The sequence below is a fragment of the Balaenoptera borealis genome (genome assembly GCF_965194805.1).
Source record: "Balaenoptera borealis genome assembly, chromosome: 20".
NCBI lineage: Eukaryota > Metazoa > Chordata > Mammalia > Artiodactyla > Balaenopteridae > Balaenoptera > Balaenoptera borealis.
The window spans coordinates 42,994,266-43,014,694 of NC_138879.1; the positions used below are offsets into that span (position 1 = coordinate 42,994,266).

Genomic DNA, 20,429 nt, shown 5'->3' on the forward strand with positions numbered 1-20,429 from the left:
CCTGCCCCAAAGCCCTGACTTTCGACATTATAACTCGATTTGCTTAGTACCATTTACCATAAGCAGTCGTCTCTAACCATTACAATTCCCAGAGGTATTGGTCACTAGTGCAGGATTTCAGTACAGATTTTCAGACACCAGAGCCCCAAAGCCCTAGTGAGCCGTAATGCTAAGCATCTTCTGGCTTAGTTGCGTGTGATGCTCTCTCTTTTTTTCTCTCCCCCCATTCTCCTTGTTTATTTAGGTCTTTTCTTACAATAATAATTGCTTCCTAAAATATTTCATCGTAACCTTTTGAGGATAAGTGACTTGTAGGCCTTGGGGATCCCGCAGGAAATGACATAATCAAGACAAGAGCTTGTGTACCAGCCGTGTTCTACCTGTCAAGGACTCTCAAGGTGTGGTGCATTAGGGTACAAAAAGAAAAAGAAAAAGGAAACCTTTTGCTTCATTTCTTTTGGAGAAAAAAAAACAGCACTTGGAATCGAGCTGCCACATTGTACTTCCATTTGCACAGCTGTTTCTCTCTTAATTGCAATCCTGTCTTTTCCAAGAATAAGCATGTAGGAAAAGGTACCATAGTCTCAGACAGGCCAGAAAAAAATATGGTGCTTTTCACTGCTAACCTGATACTTAGGAGATTTGAATTTGATTTCATTTAGTTTCCACTTGTCAAGCCCAAATCAAAAATGTTTGTAGCTTCTAATTCGGGGGTTCTCAACCTTGGCCGCACATTGGAATAGCTTGGGGAGTTTTTTTAAAATTCTGATACCCAGGCCACATCCCAGACGAATGAAATTGAGTCTCTGTGGGTAGGCACCGGCATGTTTTAAAGGTCCCTAGGGTGCAGCCAGGGAGGCAATCCACTGATCTAACTATTCTGTTAACCAAATTTATTCACTTTTGTCGTTCTAGCTATTTCTTGGAATCATCTGTTCAAAGTTGGACTTGCCCCCAAATTCAGTTCTGCCATTAGATTTTTCTCAGTTCTGTGTGTGTGTGTGTGTGTGCGCGTGCAAGCACACGGGCACGTGCACACATAGGTGGGAAAGTGACAGGGAGAGAGTGTGTGTGTTTTCTGGAAAGCCTCGGGATCCTGTGATCTATATCAAAAATTAAATCTTCTTGAAGGTACTGGCTATGGTTTCATGTTTGCAGATGGTCTCATCGGAAGATCTTCCTTCAACAAGAGTAGTAGAGATAATCACTTTATATTTGCTGACTTCCATCCCTTGTGATGGACGTCACCATACACTGTCTCACTTGACCCTCCCCACATCACTGGGAGGCAGTCCTGCACTGGTCCTGAACTCTTAGGTATTAAATAAATGAGCTTATTTCTTTGTTACTGGTTGAGGTTCAGAGCAAACGTTCTTTACACTGAATGATTATAGCAAAGTTCTAATGCACTGCAGGGAGAATCTGATTTTCTGACATAACAGACCGAAAAAAAGATTTTATTTTATTGGAATTATATCTAAATAAAGACGTCTTTACAACGTGTCGGGGATGGAGATACATCAGGCAGGGTAGGTAGAGTGGACAAGTTCAGGATCCTCTCTCCTGACATGGCTAGATTACTTCTTTGGCTTCTGTGCACGGAACAGTCACTTTGCTCCATAGGAAGCCTCCTCCAGTGTCTGCCCTTACTCCCCTGCTCCTCCATCCCTTACCATTTCACGAAGCCCGTTGAACTGTAAAAATATCTCACGTTGCATTTAAAGACTATTACGCTCTAAATGGTAAAGGACAGAAGAAGAGTCACATCCCGGTGGGCAGTGTCTGGCAAACACAGGCATTAGGATATGTGGAAACATGAGGGTAGTTGTTGCATTTATGCCCCATTTTAACAATAGCACCCACCGCAGTGGCGCGTTGAGGCCTGAAATGAGGTGCATGTAAACAAGTGTGAAGTCATGCATGTGAAGTCCTTAGCGTAGCTCTTGTCACATAGTAAAATGCTCAATAATTATCAGCTCTTAAACCCCCTGCAGACCGGCAGTCCAGTGCCTGTGGACAGCAGAGGGGTGGGATAAAGTCAGCCCTCAGCGTCCTCACCGTTTATTCTGTCCTCTCGCTTGTCCTTCTGCCTGGAGTGTTCTCCTCCCAGATAACTGCCTGGCTCCCTCACTTCATTCAGCTCTCTGCCCAGAATAACCTCCAAGGGGTTTTCTAGAAGCATCCATCCTATCCCTCTCTACACCTCGGTACTGCTACTATATTCCTCCTCATAGACCCTGTCACCACTGTCACCTTATACAGCTGTTTACGCTCTGGCTCCCCCTACTCCCTATTAAAACATAGACTCCATGAGAGAAGGGCTGTGGCCATATAGTAGGTGCTCAATAAATGGGCATTGACGAATGCACTAGAGGGGTCAGGACTGGTGACAGGGAAAGCAGTTCAGAGGCTGCTGCTATAATCCTGTTAAGAAATGACAAGGGCCTGGGCTTCCCTGGTGGCTCAGTGGTTGAGAATCCGCCTGCCAATGCAGGGGACACGGGCTCGAGCCCTGGTCCAGGAAGATCCCACATGCCACGGAGCACCTCAGCCCGTGCGCCACAACTACTGAGCCTGCGCTCTGGAGCCTGCGAGCCACAACTACTGAGCCCTCAAGCCACAACTACTGAAGCCTGCGCGATTAGAGCTCGTGCTCCGCAGCAGGAGAGGCCACCGCAATGAGAGGCCTGCGCACCGCAACGAAGAGTGGCCCCCACTCGCCGCAGCTAGAGAAAGCCCACGTGCAGCAGTGAAGACCCAACACAGCCAAAAATAATAAATAAAAATAAAATAAATAAATTTAAAAATATATATTAAAAAAAAAGAAATTACAAGGGCCTGAACTCAAGCAAGGACAGTTAAAGGGGTCAAGAGGTCTGGATTCTAGAGCTATTTAAGCAGTAGAAGGCCTTGGGCATCGAGAGGAAAGGGTCTAGACTCATAGATTTCTTTCTTGGACAACTTGGGTAGGCAGTGATGGTTACTCACCAAGATGGGAAATGTAGGTGGGGGGAAACAAAGATGTGGTAGGAGAGGGTGGAAATAAATTCAGTCCTAAATGGATTTCATTTGAGGAGTCTGAGGAACGAAAAATGGAGAGGCCCGCTAGACAATTAACTGTCTAGAGAACGATCCAGAATAGAGACAGATTTGGAAGCCGTGAGTGGGTGTAGCTTAAACCGTGAGAGTGGATAAGAGCATCCAGAGAGGGTGAGGAGAGAAAGGGGAAATTACCAGGAGAACAGGGCTTTTAAGGCTACAGTGAAGGGTAGGGCTTTGATAAAGAGGAACACATGGGAACCATCGGAGTTTCCTGAGCAAAGAGGGCCCTTCGACCTCATCTGTACCTTTTACTCATTGTCCTCCACACATTCAGTAAATCGTGATTGTCTGCTGCCTACTGCGGCGCTATGGCACTGTGCTAGGTGCTAGAAATAAAGAGGAAAAAGACTGCCTCTGCTTGTTGTTTAGTGGGTGAGGCAAATAGATACAGACATCATCGCAGGACAACTCCTTACATGCTAAAACAGAGCAGCATGAATTGCTGAGAGAGTGTGGAGGAAGGGTGGACCTGGTTTCTCAGACAAGGAAGAGTTTCAGGGATTCATAAGTATATGCAAACACTTGTGCACTTTTCTATACAGAGTACCTGTGGCTTTTTTCAGATTCTTAAAGGGATTTGTGAATGACTGCTTTTGGCAACGCAGAGCAACAGATTTTAAGAGGCCTGAAGAGGTTTGTTTTTTAGGAAGCTAATTCCGACAACGTTACAAAGTTTGGATGAACTGGGAAGAGGCTGGTGAAATAACTACCATTCAGTAAATACTCTTTGGGGCTTGGGACATGGTGCCACTGGTGATACCGAATTGAAATAGGGCCCCAAGAAGGACAGTGGTTAAGGCAAGGTAATGAGTTTCATCTTGGTTAAGTCAAATCTGTTGTCCCCATGGGCCCTCCACGAGACCCCTGTCTGAGTTTTCCCCAGACAGGCCAAATACCCATCTGGCACTCCAAGAAATATCTAAGCTGACATTCGCATTGGAGAATTATCGGTATTTTAAGGAGAGGGAAACTTGCAGCTCCCTCTCCCACTAAGCCCATGTGGTCCCCTCCTGCAATATATGCCTCTTGGCTCCCCAGCTGCATCATGAACTCACTAAAGAGAAAGCCACATTTTCTAATTCATTTGCATGCATGATCTAGAATAGAGAGTTGGAACTTCCAGTTCTGGACAAGATAGAATAGATGCATTTCTCCCTATCCTCCTCGCTAAGTACAGCTAAAAACCCTGGACATCATATTATAAAACAAACGTTAAGAAGACTCTGAAAGGTGGAGAGAAAGTGAACCAGCTAGGGACTTTAAGACTTGAAAAGCAACATGACCATGAGCTCCTTGGGATTTCTTTTTGTCTCTGTACATCCCAGACTGCATTGCTGGAGAAGCCCCCTATCCAGATGGGCACAGACAAGAAAAGCTTGCTCTCTCTTGCCAAGGACCAGGAAATGGGCAGCCTATTTGACAGCAAACATTCTCTGGAAAAACACCTAGGAGGGTTGCAGGCCCCCCTAACTTCCATCAGCAAAGGCCTCACAGAAAGCCTGGACCTCTACCCTTTCCTGAAGCGAAGAGGTACCCTTCCCTGTCCCCACTGGGGTGGCATCAAAGAGACCCAAAGGGGAGCCTGGACTTGCACCACCCCCCCACCCAGGGAAAGGGCGGTGCCCCTTCCCCTCTCCATAGAGTCAGGGGAGGCCAGGTGAGGAGCTAGCTTTCCACCAGCTCCTGGTGGTTCTAAGGTGCCTCTCATACTCCCCAGCAGGGTGGTATTGAGGAGCCCAAGTGGGGCCTGGACTTCCACTCCTCCCACCCTGCAGTAAAGCATTGGTGCCTCCTTCCCCTACTGGTCCCTTTTCAGCAGAAGCCTGACAAAGTAGATTTACATTAAATCCAGAGTCTCATAACATAATACCCAGAATGACCAGGATGTGATCAAAAGTCACTCATCATCCCTAAAATAGAGCAATACTAGTCTACATGGATTCAACTTGCTGACAAACATAAGATAAGGAAAGGAAACCTAAAACTATGAGGGAATAATCTCTGCATTGAGAGGATCGTTAATTTGTAAGGTTAAAAAAAATTCAATGAAAAGGCCAATAAGGAGAGTAACTTAAGTTGGTATTTTAAGAGAGAAAAGAAAATAAATTCAAAATCATATAAAACTTGATTAGTAAAACAATTAGCTTTGTAAAGTGATAATTTGAGTGTCTAAGATGAAGTTATGTAATGGTTTTACCTAAATCAATGGTGGTGTGTGATTAGAATCACTTGGGGAGGTTCTAAAAACTATAGATGCCCAGCCGCATCCAGGACCAAATAAATCAGAGTAGCCCCACTGATTCTAACATGCAGCTGGGGTTGAGAACGTTGGCCTAAATGAACCATAGGGGATAAATAGAATATAAGTGGAGAAATTTTACAACTTTTGCAGAGTCAAGATAGATGTGATGGAGTTTGTGTACTAAATTTTGCATGCTCTTTCTAAAGAAGGGCCCTCTTGGGCCATTTATCTTGCTTCATGCACCCTTGGGATGAATCTGATGATCTGGTCCCCAAGCCCACAACAATAAATCTGAAGCAGTAATTAAGCAGGAGCCAGTCTCTCGCACGCAGGCATATTGATGGTTGCAATATATGAAAACTGAAAGTACAGGAGGACTCTGAGGCGATTCAGTTTAGTTCTACTAGATGGCTTGGTATTAAAAAGCTTGTTGGAGTGATTTCTTGAGCTGTCTCCTCAGAGCAGTCTTTTTGGAATTAAAATTCAGTTTTTCATGAAACTACTGAATACCAAGCTGCAAGACAAACCCTGGAACTCAAACTGCCAGATAATCTAAGAGAGAGACCTCCAATAGGCCTGTCTGAGATTTTTAGCAAAAAGAAAACAATTAGCCATGTGGCTGATACCCATGAACTGGTAGGTTCTAACCCCCTTTCTAGTAAGGAATTTGACACACTTAATCTAAATATGAAAAAGTCAAACTTGCACGCCACAAATGAGGTACTTGCACCAAAAGGGAAAAATGACTCAAACATTTAAATTAATAAAGGAGGCTATGGCAGGCCCAGATTCCTGGGTAACTCTCTCTAAAGGAATTTGTATCGTAAAGTACAAAGTTCGTTTGTGATGGGAACATTATCTAGGTTGTAAATTTTCTTCTTGACGGTGCCCTTAATCCCTGTCAGGATGAGGAATATTTGGAAGAAATTGGAGTTGAATATGGAGATGTCATTTATTCAGTGCAGTTAGATGGGTTGATATTGGAAATTTATTGAAGAGTTTTGCTGAGTTGCTTTCATGAAGCTGTTAAAATCAAGGGTTGAAAGGCCTTATCGATAAATAGTAGAAACTTAGCCCTTTTGTCAGTTGATGACAATGATTTTCATTGACCTGAATAATATTGATCAATAGTACTAGGCTTATAACTAAGTGCTTGTGCCTAAAGTTGATTAAACTGGCTTTAAGACAATTTTTTGGTTACTGCTCATGGCACGTATTTTGTAGAAAAGGGTCTATTTCACCATTAGAATGTCATGTGCTTTACACACACAGGCATGATTTTTGGAACATGTGGTCCAAGGGGTATGGTCATAGGAACGCCAGTAGCCCTGAAGAGGCATCTGTTTTAAAGCACGTTTACTTATTACTGTTCACCATAACAACTCTGAATCCTTAAGAAAGTAAAAGAATAATTTTATAATGTTTAATGAAGCTGGAAAATATTTCTGAAAGAGAGTGTGTTCTTACATGTTCTTCCAACATGGTAAAATTTTTAAAAAATGTTTTGTTGAAAGTGATTTTTGTTTGTAAAGGCATAAACTCTTAGTTATCCTGAACTATGCATTCTTTCCATGACACATTTACAAAATTAAGATTTCTCTATTTTCTGGTCACTATTGCTGCATAACAATTTACCCCAAACTTACAACCACCTCCTTTTTATTATGGTCATAGGTTTTTTTAGGTCAGGAATTCAGAAAGGGCAAAGCAGATGGCTTGTCTCTGCTCTGCAGTATCTGGGGCCTCAGCTGAGGAGACTAGAAGGTTGGGGGGCGACTCAAGGGCTGAGAGCTGGAATCATTTGAAGGCTCATTCACTTCGATGACTGACACCTACCTGGGCTGGGAGGACTTGAAGACCGGGGCTACTGACTGGAGAGCCTTATGAGCCCTTTCAGAGACTCTTGGCTTCCTTATGGCATGGTGGCCGCAGGGTAATCAGGCTTCTTACGGGGGGCTTAGGGCTCAGAATATGAGCGTCCCAGTGAACGAGGCAGAAGCTGCATCCCCTTTTTATGACCTAACCTCGGAAGTCACACAGCATCACCTCTTTGCATTTTATTGGTTAGAAGCAAGTACTATGATCAGCCCAGATTCAAGGGGAGGGAACAGAGACCCCCGTCTCTCAATGGGAGGAATGTCAAAGGATTTATGAACAAGTTTTAAACCCTCCACAGTCTACCCCTTCGTCAAAAATTATTTTCAAAAAATAAAAAATTATTTTCATTACTCTGACATTCAAAATATACTCACCCCCACCCAAGATGCCCCAAAGTCTCATCCCCTAATGTCATCAGGTTCAGGGTTGTGGTCCAGGATCTCATCATGTAAGTCAGTTTAGATGCAGTTCCTCAACTAGAGTTCTTCAATCTGAAGACCTGTGAAACCCAGGTCCTTAAAAGGACAAGTTGTCTGCCCCACATACCCAACATACAATGGTGACACAGGGATGGGATACCCCACTAGACACTCCCCATTCCAAGAGATGGGAAATGGGAGGCACATAATAGTCAAGGGCCATTTGTGTTTGAAACTAAGTAGCCTTCTTGGTCTGCTTCCTGCCCATCAAAGGTTGGGGGTGCAAAAGCCTCTGCACATTTTGTAACGTCTCTGCCCCTTTCAGTCCAACCTGATACAATTCCTTTGAAATCTTGGTGGGCTTATTGTGCATCAATTTATAATCCACTGAAACCACGCCCACAAACCTCTGCAAGATAAGCTCTCCTGTACCTGGGGCTCCTTATGAGCTACTATGGGACAAGGTCCCTGAGACTCTTAAGAGCCCCATTGTTTAATAGAGAAAGGCACGCCCTGAAGATCTTTAATCTGCCTGGAAGTTTCTATGTGACACTGCCTTAGATCTTTCTGAGGTTTTGACAAAGGATTTTACAGTCCCGCTCTGGACTTGATCATTGCCCTGAAACCGTTTCCCAATTTGAGAATCATTTGCCATCTGGAGAAGCTGGGAATAAGAAACAGTTTTATTTTCAAACCCAGCAAGTGCAGGCTGCTTTATATTTCCTCTAAATTTTGCATGAAAGCTGAACAGTTCTGTATTAAGATCATCTCTCTCCTCTCACGTGTTTTCATAGACAGCAAGAAGCAGCCAGATGGCACTTCCAGTGTCCTGTCTAGAAATCCTTATCTAGATCATTGAATTTGTTAGGTACGTTTTCTGTTTTCTGCCTTCCCATAGTCAACAGTGTTGTCAAATTTCCTGCCACTTTGTATCAAGGGTCCCCTTTCCTCAAGCTTGAAATCATATTTGACTTGCTTCCCTTCAGGCCCTTGTGACCACCTGCTTAAAGCCCATCGTGATTTCACCAGCAGGCTCCTCAAGGCTCTTCCAGCTGTGACCCACTTCACAAAGCCAGTGCCAGCTGTTTAGTATTGTGTTACAGTAGCACCTCTCTGCTCCCAAATTTTGATTCCAGTCAACTATTGCTGTGTACCCAACCACCCCAGACTTAGTGGAGTAAAATAAATGACCATTTTATTATTTTTTTTAATTTTTATTTTGTTTTGGAGTACAGTTGATTCAATGATGTGTTAGTTACAGGTGTACAGCAAAGTGATTCAGTTATACCCATACAAGTATCCTTTCTTTTTCAGATTCTTTTCCCATTTAGGTTATTGCAGAATATTGAGCCCAGTTCCCTGTGCTATACAGTAGGTCCTTGTTGGTTACCTATTTTAAATATAGTAGTGTACCACCATTTTATTATGATCATGGATTCCATGGGTCAGGAATTTGGAAAGGGCACAATGGGGCCAGTTCACCTTTGTTCCACAATACCTAGGGCTTTGGTTGGGAAGACACAAAAGCTGGAAGTTACTCAACAACTGAGGCTTGGGATCATTGGGACCCTCATATGCTCACTCTTCTGGCGCTGGGGCTGGAAGGGCTCGTACCAGGACTGCCGACCGGAGGGTCAACCCTTGACCTCTCCAAGAGGCTTGAGATCCTCATAGCACAGTGACCTCGGGATAGAGCCACCCCTACATAGTGGCTCAGGGCACAAGCATTGCTTCCAAATGATGAGGGATAAACTCTTATTTATCCCAAACTCTGCATTATTTCTATGACAGATCTGATTCATTAAGATCTCTGATTTATAGCTAGTTGGGCCAAGGAGAGAGAGGAAGAGAAGGAGGAAGAAAGAGGGAAAGGGAGAGAAGAAGGGAGATCGGGAGAGACAGATGAACAGAGAACAGGGAGACAAAGCAAGAAATAAAGTCACCAGGCATCCTACAGAAAGTCAGAGCATCTGTCTTCCAAGCTTCTGAATGGAAAACAGAATGAACAGAATGTTCTCCATCATTGAGCAGCCAAATCAATTTGTTAAATGAGATCAAAAGAGCATCAATATTATAACTCTGCTGTCAAACCAAAGAACTGAAGTAGGGAATAGAAAATCCCAAAGGCCAAGTGTATATATCACAATACAAGCAGATACCTGAAGAAACGAAATGATTTTCGTACAATTTTATGAAAGCTCTTTGAGTTTTAAGCACATCCCTGATTGGGGTGGGGGGCAGCCCCAAGTTAGTGAAGTCCCTTGGAGGTGTTTGCAGAGAGCACTAACCACAGAAGAGAAGAGATCCCCCCACTCAAGAAGACATGGAGTAGCTGCTTCCTGGGAGTAAGTCTGGAACAAGAAGGCCCCAGAGTGAAAACTAGCCAGGAAGCCCTATAAAAAGGCATGCATTCTCCTCCCTGGTCAGACCTGGATGGCTTTAAAGGAGTTGATCACCATTTTAAAAGATTAACTCTTTTCAAAGTCACAAGAGCTCAAGGGCTCATGGCCTATTCCATTATTAGAGATTTTTGTCATAAAGTATCAGGGCCCTTTCTCGTGATTCCCACATTCTCCAGAAGTCTTCAGTGTTTTGAAATTGTTGTTTGGGATCCTGGAATTTACTGCTAGCATTTTGAGGCCCCACAGTTTTCAGTGACAAAGCTTGTGCACACACGTACAGATGCAGACAGAGAAATAAAGATAGAATGTGAAGCAAAAGAGACAGCAAGCACAATTTGAAAAGATACTTGCACCACAATGTTCATTGCAGCACTATTTATAGTAGCAAAAACACGGAAGCAACCTAAATGTCCATTGACAGATGAATGGATAAAGAAGATGTGGTACATATACAATGGAATATTACTCAGCCATAAAAAAAGAATGAAATAATGTCATTTGCAGCAACATGGATTGTCACACTGAGTGAAGTCAGACAGAGAAAAACAAATATATCGCCTATATGTGGAATCTAAAAAAATGGTACAAATGAACTTATCTACAGAACAGAAATAGAGTCGCAGATGTAGAACACAAACTTATGGTTACCAGGGGGAAAGAGGGGAGGAAATTAGGAGATTGGGATTGACGTATACATACTACTATATATAAAATAGATAACTAATAAGGACCTACTGTATAGCACAGGGAACTCTTCTCAATACTCTGTAATGACCTGAAAGAATTTTTACAAGAGTGGATATATGTTTTAAAAAAAGACAGCAAGCAAAATGACTTGTGGTTACAGTGGACTTTGGGGAAGTATTAACCCCGTCCCTGTTCTTGTCCTACAAAGTGAGGCTGAACCCAATCCAACAACTGTGGGTTTATAGCCTCAACATAATTTTTTTTTAATTATTGAAAACTGGAGGTTAGAAACCAAGGACTATCTGTCATTAAGAGAAATCAAATGAAGTTAAATTCTATTGCAATGAACCTTATTATGAGAAGAATATATAGACCACCAAAAAATAGTTTAAATTCCAAACTACCTATTTCAAGCAATTTGAATAAACCTATATTCTATTATTATCATATTTTAAATAGTTCCTTTAAGGGCTTCCCTGGTGGCGCAGTGGTTGAGAATCTGCCTGCCAATGCAGGGGACACGGGTTCGTGCCCCGGTCTGGGAAGATCCCACATGCCGCGGAGCAACTAGGCCCGTGAGCCACAATTACTGAGCCTGCGCGTCTGGAGCCTGTGCTCCACAACAAGAAAGGCCGCGATAATGAGAGGCCTGCGCACCGCGATGAAGAGTGGCCCCCACTTGCCGCAACTAGAGAAAGCCCTCGCACAGAAACGAAGACCCAACACAGCCATAAATAAATAAAGAAATAAAGAAACCCAAAGTTAAAAAAAAAAAAGCTGCTCATTCTTTAAAAAAAAAAAAAAAATAGTTCCTTTAAGATTACCATTACAGCATTTGTCTGGTTTGTCACCTTCAAAGATTAACTATTTTCTTTGTAAAATTCTCATAATCCTAATGGTAACAATTTATGAAAATAGAGAAAAGATAAAGAGAAAATTCAGTATTTTGTGAGTTTGTTCTTACTATAGTGGCCCTCTGGCTTTCTAGGTCTAAGTAATGAGCTAATCTTTTTAGCTCTCAAGAGCTAAGTAAGCCAATTTGACTTACAAATATAGAACTAAGTCTTTAAAAAGAACATTCAGAGGAAACTCTCTGGCATGATGGAAATGTTCTGTATCTTGATTTGGGTGTCAAAAATCATCTACCTAAACACTTAAAAGTCTGTGAATTTTACTGTACATAATTTATACCTCAATTTTTAAAATCCTATTTGACTGATGGGTCAAGATGTATGGAGTATTTTGGTGTGAGTAGGGTCATATGTTTTAATTTCCAGTTAATTCTTTTCTTACCTGCTATTTATAAAAATAGTAAAAGACAGTATCTATTAACATACTTAGTCTCTGTCATTTAAAAATTGTATTAAAAGATCCAGGCCAAAGTCTCCATGCTCAGTCATGATACTTGTTTCTAGTCCAGTAATAACTTTTCTACAGGGGAGGAAGTCTATTCTCTCCTTTATCCACAATGCTTTGCTGCCAAAGATTACCAGTGGTTAGAAAAAAGTTAAAACTAATATTGTAGGGTTGATATGATAATAAATACATTTGAGTATTTACCAACTTTCTATGGAGAGAGATACTGTTTTATATACCGTGGAATACTGTAAAATAAAAACAGTACAAGGACACAACTTCATACTTGCCTTGAAAAAGTGAAAGCTGTCAAGCAAGGAGATAATTCTAGTGGGACAAACACACAGATAACGCATAAATGTGACCTATTAATCAGCTGAGCAATATGGATGCATTTCTTATTAGTGAGCCATCCTTACACTTGTGAACCGTGCCCTCTTGGTCATGGTGTATTAGCCTGCTGAATTGAGTTTGTTAATTATTTTGTATATTTGCGTCTGTCCTTGTGAGACTCGTCTCTAGGTGTGTGTGCGTGTGTGTGAAAGAGATCTTCATCAAGTTTTGCTACCAGGATTCAATAAAATGAGTCGGGATGGTGTCTGTTTATGTTCTAGAGCATTTTCCGTAGCATAGGAATTACCTGGGGCTTGATGGCCTATACTACCATCATCTGTGCCCAGGAACATTTAGGAGAGTGTTTTCTGCCAACATGAAAAAAAATTCCCCTAGTTATGAATTGATTCTGATTATTTCATCTTTCTTTGAGTCAATTTTTAGTAATTTGTATTTTCCTATAAAAGCATGCATTTCACAAATACTTAATTTATTAATAGGAAATTACAGATGTTATTCTCATAATTTCTAAAGACATCACACCTTTTCTTAAATCTCTTTCTCATTCCTCATGTTAGATATCTGTGTTTTTGCCTTGTTTTTTCCTGATTAGACGCTGCCAAGGGTTTGGTTCTTTAGTGGTCTTTTCAAAGAACCAGCTCTTGGGTTTATCATCTATATTGTTTTTCTCATTCATCGATTTCTGATTTTATCTTCACTGATTTTTACCTTGATAGATTTCTTTTCCTCTTTCTCTAGGTTTTTGGTATTTAATTTACTTCCTTTTTTTCTCATTTAATAACAAAAGTATTTAAGGCAATGTGTTTTCTTTTGAATATAGCTTTGGCTGCATCCATGAATTCTGATGTAAAATTCTCTTTCTCATTAACTTCTTCATTGTCTGTAGTTGCAACTATAATCCAGGAGTTGCCTAAAGAGATAGTTCTTTTAAAAAATTCTCAGTGATAAGGTTGTGTTGTTAACCTTTATATAATTTTCTAGTTTTACTGCACTGTGATTAGGGTCAGTGCATATCCTACTTTTTGTAATTGGGGAGAGGAATGTTACTTTTGGCCCAACACATAATACATATGTGTAAGTGTTTCAGGGACCACAATAAATGTGTGTAAAAATTCCACGTAACTGATAATCAAATACATTGATTATTCAGCCACTCTCCATACTCATTTGCTTTTTGCCTGCTTGAACTGCCAAGCACTGGGTCGTCCACTAAAATCACAACTTGGTCCATTTCTTTTGTATAAGAATAATTTTTGCTTTGTATGTTTCAGTACCATGTTATTCAGTGCATGAAGATGGTGGTTTTCATTTTTTGTTATATTTTTGTCAATATAAAACGAAAAAGTTTTGTTTTTTGCCTTGAATTTTGCTTTGTCTGTTATTACTATTCCCATCCCTAGTTTCTTTCTGGTACGTCTTTGTCCATCCTTTCATTTTTGTTCTATGTCTTTTTGTTTTAGATGCATCTTTTATAAACAGAGTATAGTTAAGTTTCTTTTTTGACCTAATCCATGACCCATTTTCATCCAATAAAAGAGTTGTATCCCATTCACATTTCTTATAGAAACTGACAAATTTTGTTTTCTTAAATTTGATTGTGTTATTTAAACGCTTTCCATTTTTAATACTTCTGTGCTATTTCCTTTTTTTTGTAGTTGCTATGTTGTTCAAGTTTTATTTATTCTCTTTTTACTAATGATTAGAAAGTTATAACGCTCTTTTTACTTGTCTGGTTATGTTCACTGTTTGGTCCTCCATAGGAGGAGGGTCTAGGAGAATTGAGTTAGATTAGCATCAGAGATTGTATCTGCCCTGCTCAAACCTTCAAAACCAAAGAAGAGGAAGGTTTAGATTTATCATGGCATAGAGATCTCACAGATTATGAAAAATAAGAAGGCAACTAGTAGGGGGAAGCCCTGATAAGGAGTTTCACTTTTGTTCAGAGAACTTACTTGTGTATTCTGGCTGCCCGAAGATAACTGAGGTAGGATCCCTTCCCTAACTAATGTATTTGCATACAATACCTCCCTTGGCATGGTACCTTGTGTAAAGTTTTTCAAATTTTGGTGGCATATCTTCTCTTAGAGTGTAAAAACCCTTGAAGGCAGGGGGTTTTGCTTATTTATCTTTTTATACCTCTGAGTTGCTCCTATTTGATCCTTGCCACAATCTTACGAGGTAGATGAGACACCTAGTAGGATCCTTATCTTGCAGAAAAGGAGACAGATGGCCTCCCCCAAAATTAAATGATTCGCTCAGGCTCACGGCTGGATTGAGGTGAGCACCCAGGTCATCCCTTACTCCACTGCTTTTTCCCATCTAGCATCCTGTCTCCCAGAACAAAAGAGACATCCTGGATGCTGTTTGTCCTGCCTTGGTGACAACAGGATCTTAATCTTTCATTATCTGTGCAGCAGAGGAAAGTAGGTGCTGTTTTCCCTCTTTTCTGCTGGAGCTCTGGCACGCCCATAGGCCTGAGAACACACATGAAGAATTCCTATGTCCATCCAGGTGAAGCCTCTCAGGCAGGGCAGAATAGGGAAGGGCAGGAAGGGAAGCCCACGCCCCGAGGTGGGAAGGTGGCTGAGAAAACAGTCATAGGTGCCTCTGCTCTAGCCCGACAGCATCCAGGAAGGGACCTTCTATCTGGATGGTTTCAGCATTCACTACTGAATCGGTCCCTTTCCCCGGACCCCTGCAGCTAATGTTCCTGGGATATGCAGGCAGAGTTAGTGCTGTTAGAATTCTCATTTTATTAGGCTTTAATCAAGCTCTCCTGTGAAGTGCTACATAAATTTCATTTTGAATTTTGTATATAAAATAAATGAGAGAGAAGGATCATAGACATACCATGTTTTTTTAAATGAAAATGATATTTTTAATTTACTCATATAAAAATCATCTGGGGGTGGGAGAGGGAAGGATTGGGAGTTTGGGGTTAGCAGATGCAAACTAGTATATATAGGATGGATAGACAACAAGTTCCTACTGTATAGCACAGGGAACTATATTCAATATCCTGTGATAAACCATAATGGAAAAGAAATGAAAAAGTATATATATGTATAACTGAATCACTTTGCTGTACAGCAGAAATTGACACAACACTGTAAATCAACTATACTTCAATAAAATATTTTTAAAAGGAACTTTAAAAAAAGCCAATATACACCAAACCAAACCAAAAAAAAAAAAACACAAAAAAATCATCTAAGTGTCAGAAAGATTGTTACATTCTCATATCCATGGCCTCAGAAAACCCATGATCTAACGTAGGTTTGTCAAATGATTTCCAGCTCCTTGAATATTTTGCCTTCTCTCCATTGAGCGCTGACCCTGGTATTCTTTAAAATCAACCTAAGAACTCACCTGCTATGAAAATCAATTTATGTGACATTTAGGGATGCTTATTTTTACAGCTTAATGTTCATTTGTCCTTGATATTTGGAAAAGCCTAGTGTGATAGAAAGAACATGGGTCTGGGTCAGTCTGCAGGCCTGAGTTCCAGTTTCAGGGTCTGCAAGTCAGCTAACTTCTTTGAGCCTCAGTTTTCTTATCTGTAAAATATGGGCATGAGACTAAATGACCTTCCAAACGTATGAACTGTTAAAGTGTTCTTCAGTTGTTGGGTATGTGTCTCTTCCACTCATCCAACTGGATCATGAATCCCCCTAGAACAGGGATTATACCTTCTGCATCTTTGGTACTTCCATCCCCACCCCCAGTCTGCCTGGCACTCTGCGTGGCCCCCAGCGGGCATCCTGTCAAAGCTGATTGCCAGACTGACAGCACCTGTGGCAGCCAGGAGGTGGCACTTTGGTATTTTCTGCAATAGAAGAACAAACCACAGAATAAGAAATCACTCGGGTTTCTGCTTTATTGACCAAGGTGGATCTAGGGATCAAAATAACCAAGGAGCTATATTTTTTTAATTTGCGTATAATAGATAAAATTGGCTTTTGGTAGTGGTGATTGTATACAGGTCTGTGGGTCTTAATACATGCATAGATTTCTGTAACCACCACCACAATGAGGATACAGAGTCATTCCATTACCCCCAAAAAACTCCTTTGTATCAGACTCCCCCTGACCCCGATCCCTGACAACTATATTCCAGAATATCACATAAATGGAGTCGTATAGTATGTAACCTTTTGAGACTGGCTGCTTTCACTCAGCATAATGCCTTTGAAAATAAACCATGGTGATGCATATCAATAATTTGTATTATTAGTTCATTCCTTTTTATTGCTGAAGAGCATTCCATTGTATAGATGTATCACAGTTTGCTTATTCACCTATTGATGGATATTCTGGTGGTTTCCAGTTTGGGGCAGTTATGAATAGAGCTGCTGTAAACATTCATGTGTAAGTTTTTGTGTGAACATAAATTTTTATTTCTCTGGGATAAATGCCTAGGACCGAGATTTCTGGTTCATGTGGTAATTCTATGTTTAACTTTTTGAGTAACTGCCAAACTGTTTTCCCAGTGATCGTACCATTTTACATTCCCACCAACAATGTATGAGAGTTGATTGTTCTACATCCTCTTTGGTATTGTCACTTTTGTTGTTCTTCTTCTTCTTTGTTTCGTCTTTATTTTGGCCATTCTGATAGGCTTGTGGTGATATCTTGTTATAGTCTTAATTTGCATTTCTGTAGTGCCTAGTGATGTTGAGCACCTGTTTGCCACCCATAGGTCTTCTTTGGTAAAGTGACTTCAAATCTTTTGCCCATTTTAAGTTGACTTGTTTGCTCTCTTGTTGTTGAGTTTTAAGAGTTCTTTATATATTCTGGACACAGGTCCTTTATCAGATATATCTCTGCAAATATTTTCTCCCAATCTGTGGGCAGTCTTTCCATTCTCCTACCAATGTCTGTCTTAGAGAAAAGTTCTAAATTTTATGAAGTTTAGTTTAACAGTATTTTTTTCTTTTATGGGTTGTGCTTTTGGTGTCATTTCTAAGAAATCTTTGCCCAATCCAAGGTCACAGAGATTTTCTCCTGTGTTTTCTTCTAAAAGTTTTATGGTTTTACATTTTACATTTAGATCTATGATCCATTTTGAATTAATTTTTCATGAGCTGTGAGATTTAGCTCAATGTTTATTTCTTTTGGCATGTGGATGTCCAAATGTTCTGAGTTGTCCAAATGTTCTGAGTTATCCAAATGTCCAAAGTATCCTTTCTCCATTGAATTGCCTTTGCATCTTTGTGAAAAATCAATCGGTCATATTTATGTGAGACTATATCTGACTCTCCATTCTGTTCCCACTGATCTATGTTTTTATCCCTTTGACAGTCCTTTTGACAATTACATTGTCTTGATTACTGTAGCTTTATAGTAAGAAAATCAGCTACTGTGAGTCCTCCAACTTTGTTCTTCTTTTTCAAATTGTTTTGGATACTCTAGTTCCTTTGCCTTTCCATATACGTTTTAGAATCAGCTCGTTGATATCTACCAAAATTTCTGCTGGGATTTTGGTTGAGATTGCATTAAATCTATAGATCGATTTGGGGGAAATTGGCAGTATTCAACAATATTGAGTTTTCCAAACCATGAACACATTATTCCTCTCTGTGTATTTAGATTTTCTTTTATTCCTGTCATCAGCATTTTCATTTGATTTCTTTCATCAACATTTCATAGTTTTCAGCTTACAGGTCTTACACACGTTTTGTTATATTTATATCTAAGTATTTTTGGTTTTGAAGTTGTGGATGGTTTTGGTTTTAAATTTCTGTTTCCAGTTTTTCATTGCTGGTATATAGAAATATTTTTGTCTGTTGACCTTGTGTTTTGTGACCTTGCTAAACCCACTAATTAGTTCTGAGAGCTATTTTGTAAATTCCTTGGGATTTTCTACATAGACGATCATGTAATCTGAAAATAAAGTCATTTGCTTCTTCCCTTTTAAACTGTATGCCTTTTAATTTATTTAAACCTGCCTTAAGGCACTGGCTAGGGCTTCCAGTATGAAGTTGCCCAGCAGCAGTAACAGTAGAAATCCTTACATCGCTGCTGATCTTTGGGGAAAACATTCAGTCTTTCACCACTTAGTAAGATGTTAGCTGTGGCGTTTTTGTAGATGTCATTAATAGGTTGAATTCTCTTCTAATCCTGTTTGCTGAGAGATTTATATCATGAATGGATGTTGAATTTTGTCAAATGCTTTTTCTGCGTCAATTGATATGATAGCTTTCTTTTTTTATATATCTTGATTGGAGTATAATTGCTTTACAATGTTGTGTTAGTTTCTGTTGTACAACAAAGTGAATCAGCTATAATTATACATATATCCCCATATCCCCTTCCTCTTGAGCCTCCCTCCCATCCTCCCTATCCCACCCCTCTAGGTGGTCACAGAGCATCAAGCTGATCTCCGTGTGCTATGCGGCTGCTTCCCACTAGCCATCCATTTTACATGTGGTAGTGCATATATGTCATTGCTACTCTTTCACTTTGTCCCAGCTTCCCCTTCCCCGTGTCCTCAAGTCCATTCTCTACGTCTGCGTCTTTATTCCTGCCCTGCCACTAGGTTCATCAGTACTGTTTTTTTTAGATTCCATATATGTGCGTTAGCACACAGTATTTGTTTTTCTCATTCTGACTTACTTCACTCTGTATGACAGACTCTAGGTCCATCCACCTCACTACAAATAAGTCAATTTTGTTTCTTTTTATGGCTGTGTAATATTCCATTGTGTATATATATGCCACATCTTCTTTATGCATTCATCTGTCAGTGGACATTTAGGTTGCTTCCATGTCCTGACAATTGTAAATAGTGTAGCTTTGTTTTTTTTTTCTGTTGCTGTGATGGATTACATTGATTGATATTTTTAATACAAAACTAGCTATGCATTTCTTAGATTAACTCCACTTGGTCATGATGCATTTTTGTTTTTATGTATTTTTGGATTTGATTTGCTGATATTTTGGCCATTCTAATTACATCCATGTTCATGAAGGATATTGGATATTGGTTTGTAGTTTTCTTGTACTGCCTTTGTCTATTTTTGGCATCAGGACAGTGCCCATAAAATGAGTTGTGAAGTGTTCCCTTCTCTTCCGTTTTCTAGAAGAGATGTGGAGAATTGGTGTTATTTCTTCTTTAAATATTTGGTAGAATTTACCAAAGCAATCATCTGAGCCTCCTGGAGTTTTCTTTTTTGAAAGGTTTTTAACTACAAATTTAATTTCTTTAATAGATATAGCAGTATTCAGGTTATCTATTTCTTCTTGGGTGAATTTTGGTAGTTTATGGCTTTCAAGGAATTGTTTGGTTTTGTCTAAGTTGTTGAACTTATGTGCATAAAGTTGTTGTAAATATTCCTTTATTATCCTTTTAATGTCTACGTGGTCTGTAGTAATAGCCCCTCTTCCATTTCTGATGTGGGTAATTAGGTCTTCTCTCTTTTATTCTTTCGGACTAGAGATTCAACAATTGTATCTATCTTTTGAAAGAACCAGCTCTTTGTTTCATTGATTTTACCCTATTGTTTTTCTGCTTTAAATTTTGTTAATTTTTGTTCTTATCTTTATTATTTCCTTTCATCTGCTTGTTTCATGAAGCTCGATAAGGATTAATGTCATCAGAGTTACTGAGTAGAACCATTACAAACTGTATTTTTAAATTCCTTCTTTTGAGAACCACCCTTACAGTTTCCATGCCTTGTCTCCTTGCAGTTGACTGGTCTGAGCGTCTCCAATGGGAAGGACCAACTGGTAGTGTTCCATACAAAAGACAACAAAGACCTCATCGTCTGTCTCTTCAGCAAACAGCCAACCCATGAGAGTCGAATTGGAGAGCTGGTTGGAGTCCTGGTGAATCATTTCAAGAGGTAAAGTTTGATTTTTGTTTAACTAAGTTGAAAATATATGAAATCTTTTATCATAATTCTCACTGAACTTGTTTTGTGCCAATTTTAGTGTACTGAGTTATTTTCCTTCTTAAGGAAAACTTAAATCATCTGTTTCCCAGAAGGC

At 40.1% G+C, this 20,429-nt stretch overlaps 1 protein-coding gene across 3 annotated transcripts in view; it reads left to right on the forward strand.

Annotated features, from left to right (window-relative positions):
• The window catches only part of MYO1D (myosin ID), a 349,962-nt gene that overhangs the window by 223,091 nt on the left and 106,442 nt on the right, over positions 1 to 20,429 (forward strand). For 2 of the 3 annotated variants that reach the window (XM_082370869.1, XM_082370871.1), the window contains one exon: positions 916 to 1,134. In XM_082370869.1, coding sequence (XP_082226995.1) covers positions 916 to 1,119 — 204 coding nt within the window. In that variant the 3' untranslated portion in view covers positions 1,120 to 1,134. Of the gene's footprint in view, positions 1 to 915; positions 1,135 to 20,129; positions 20,285 to 20,429 lie in introns of those variants that run through there. The other variant, XM_082370870.1, reaches the window with a different exon arrangement.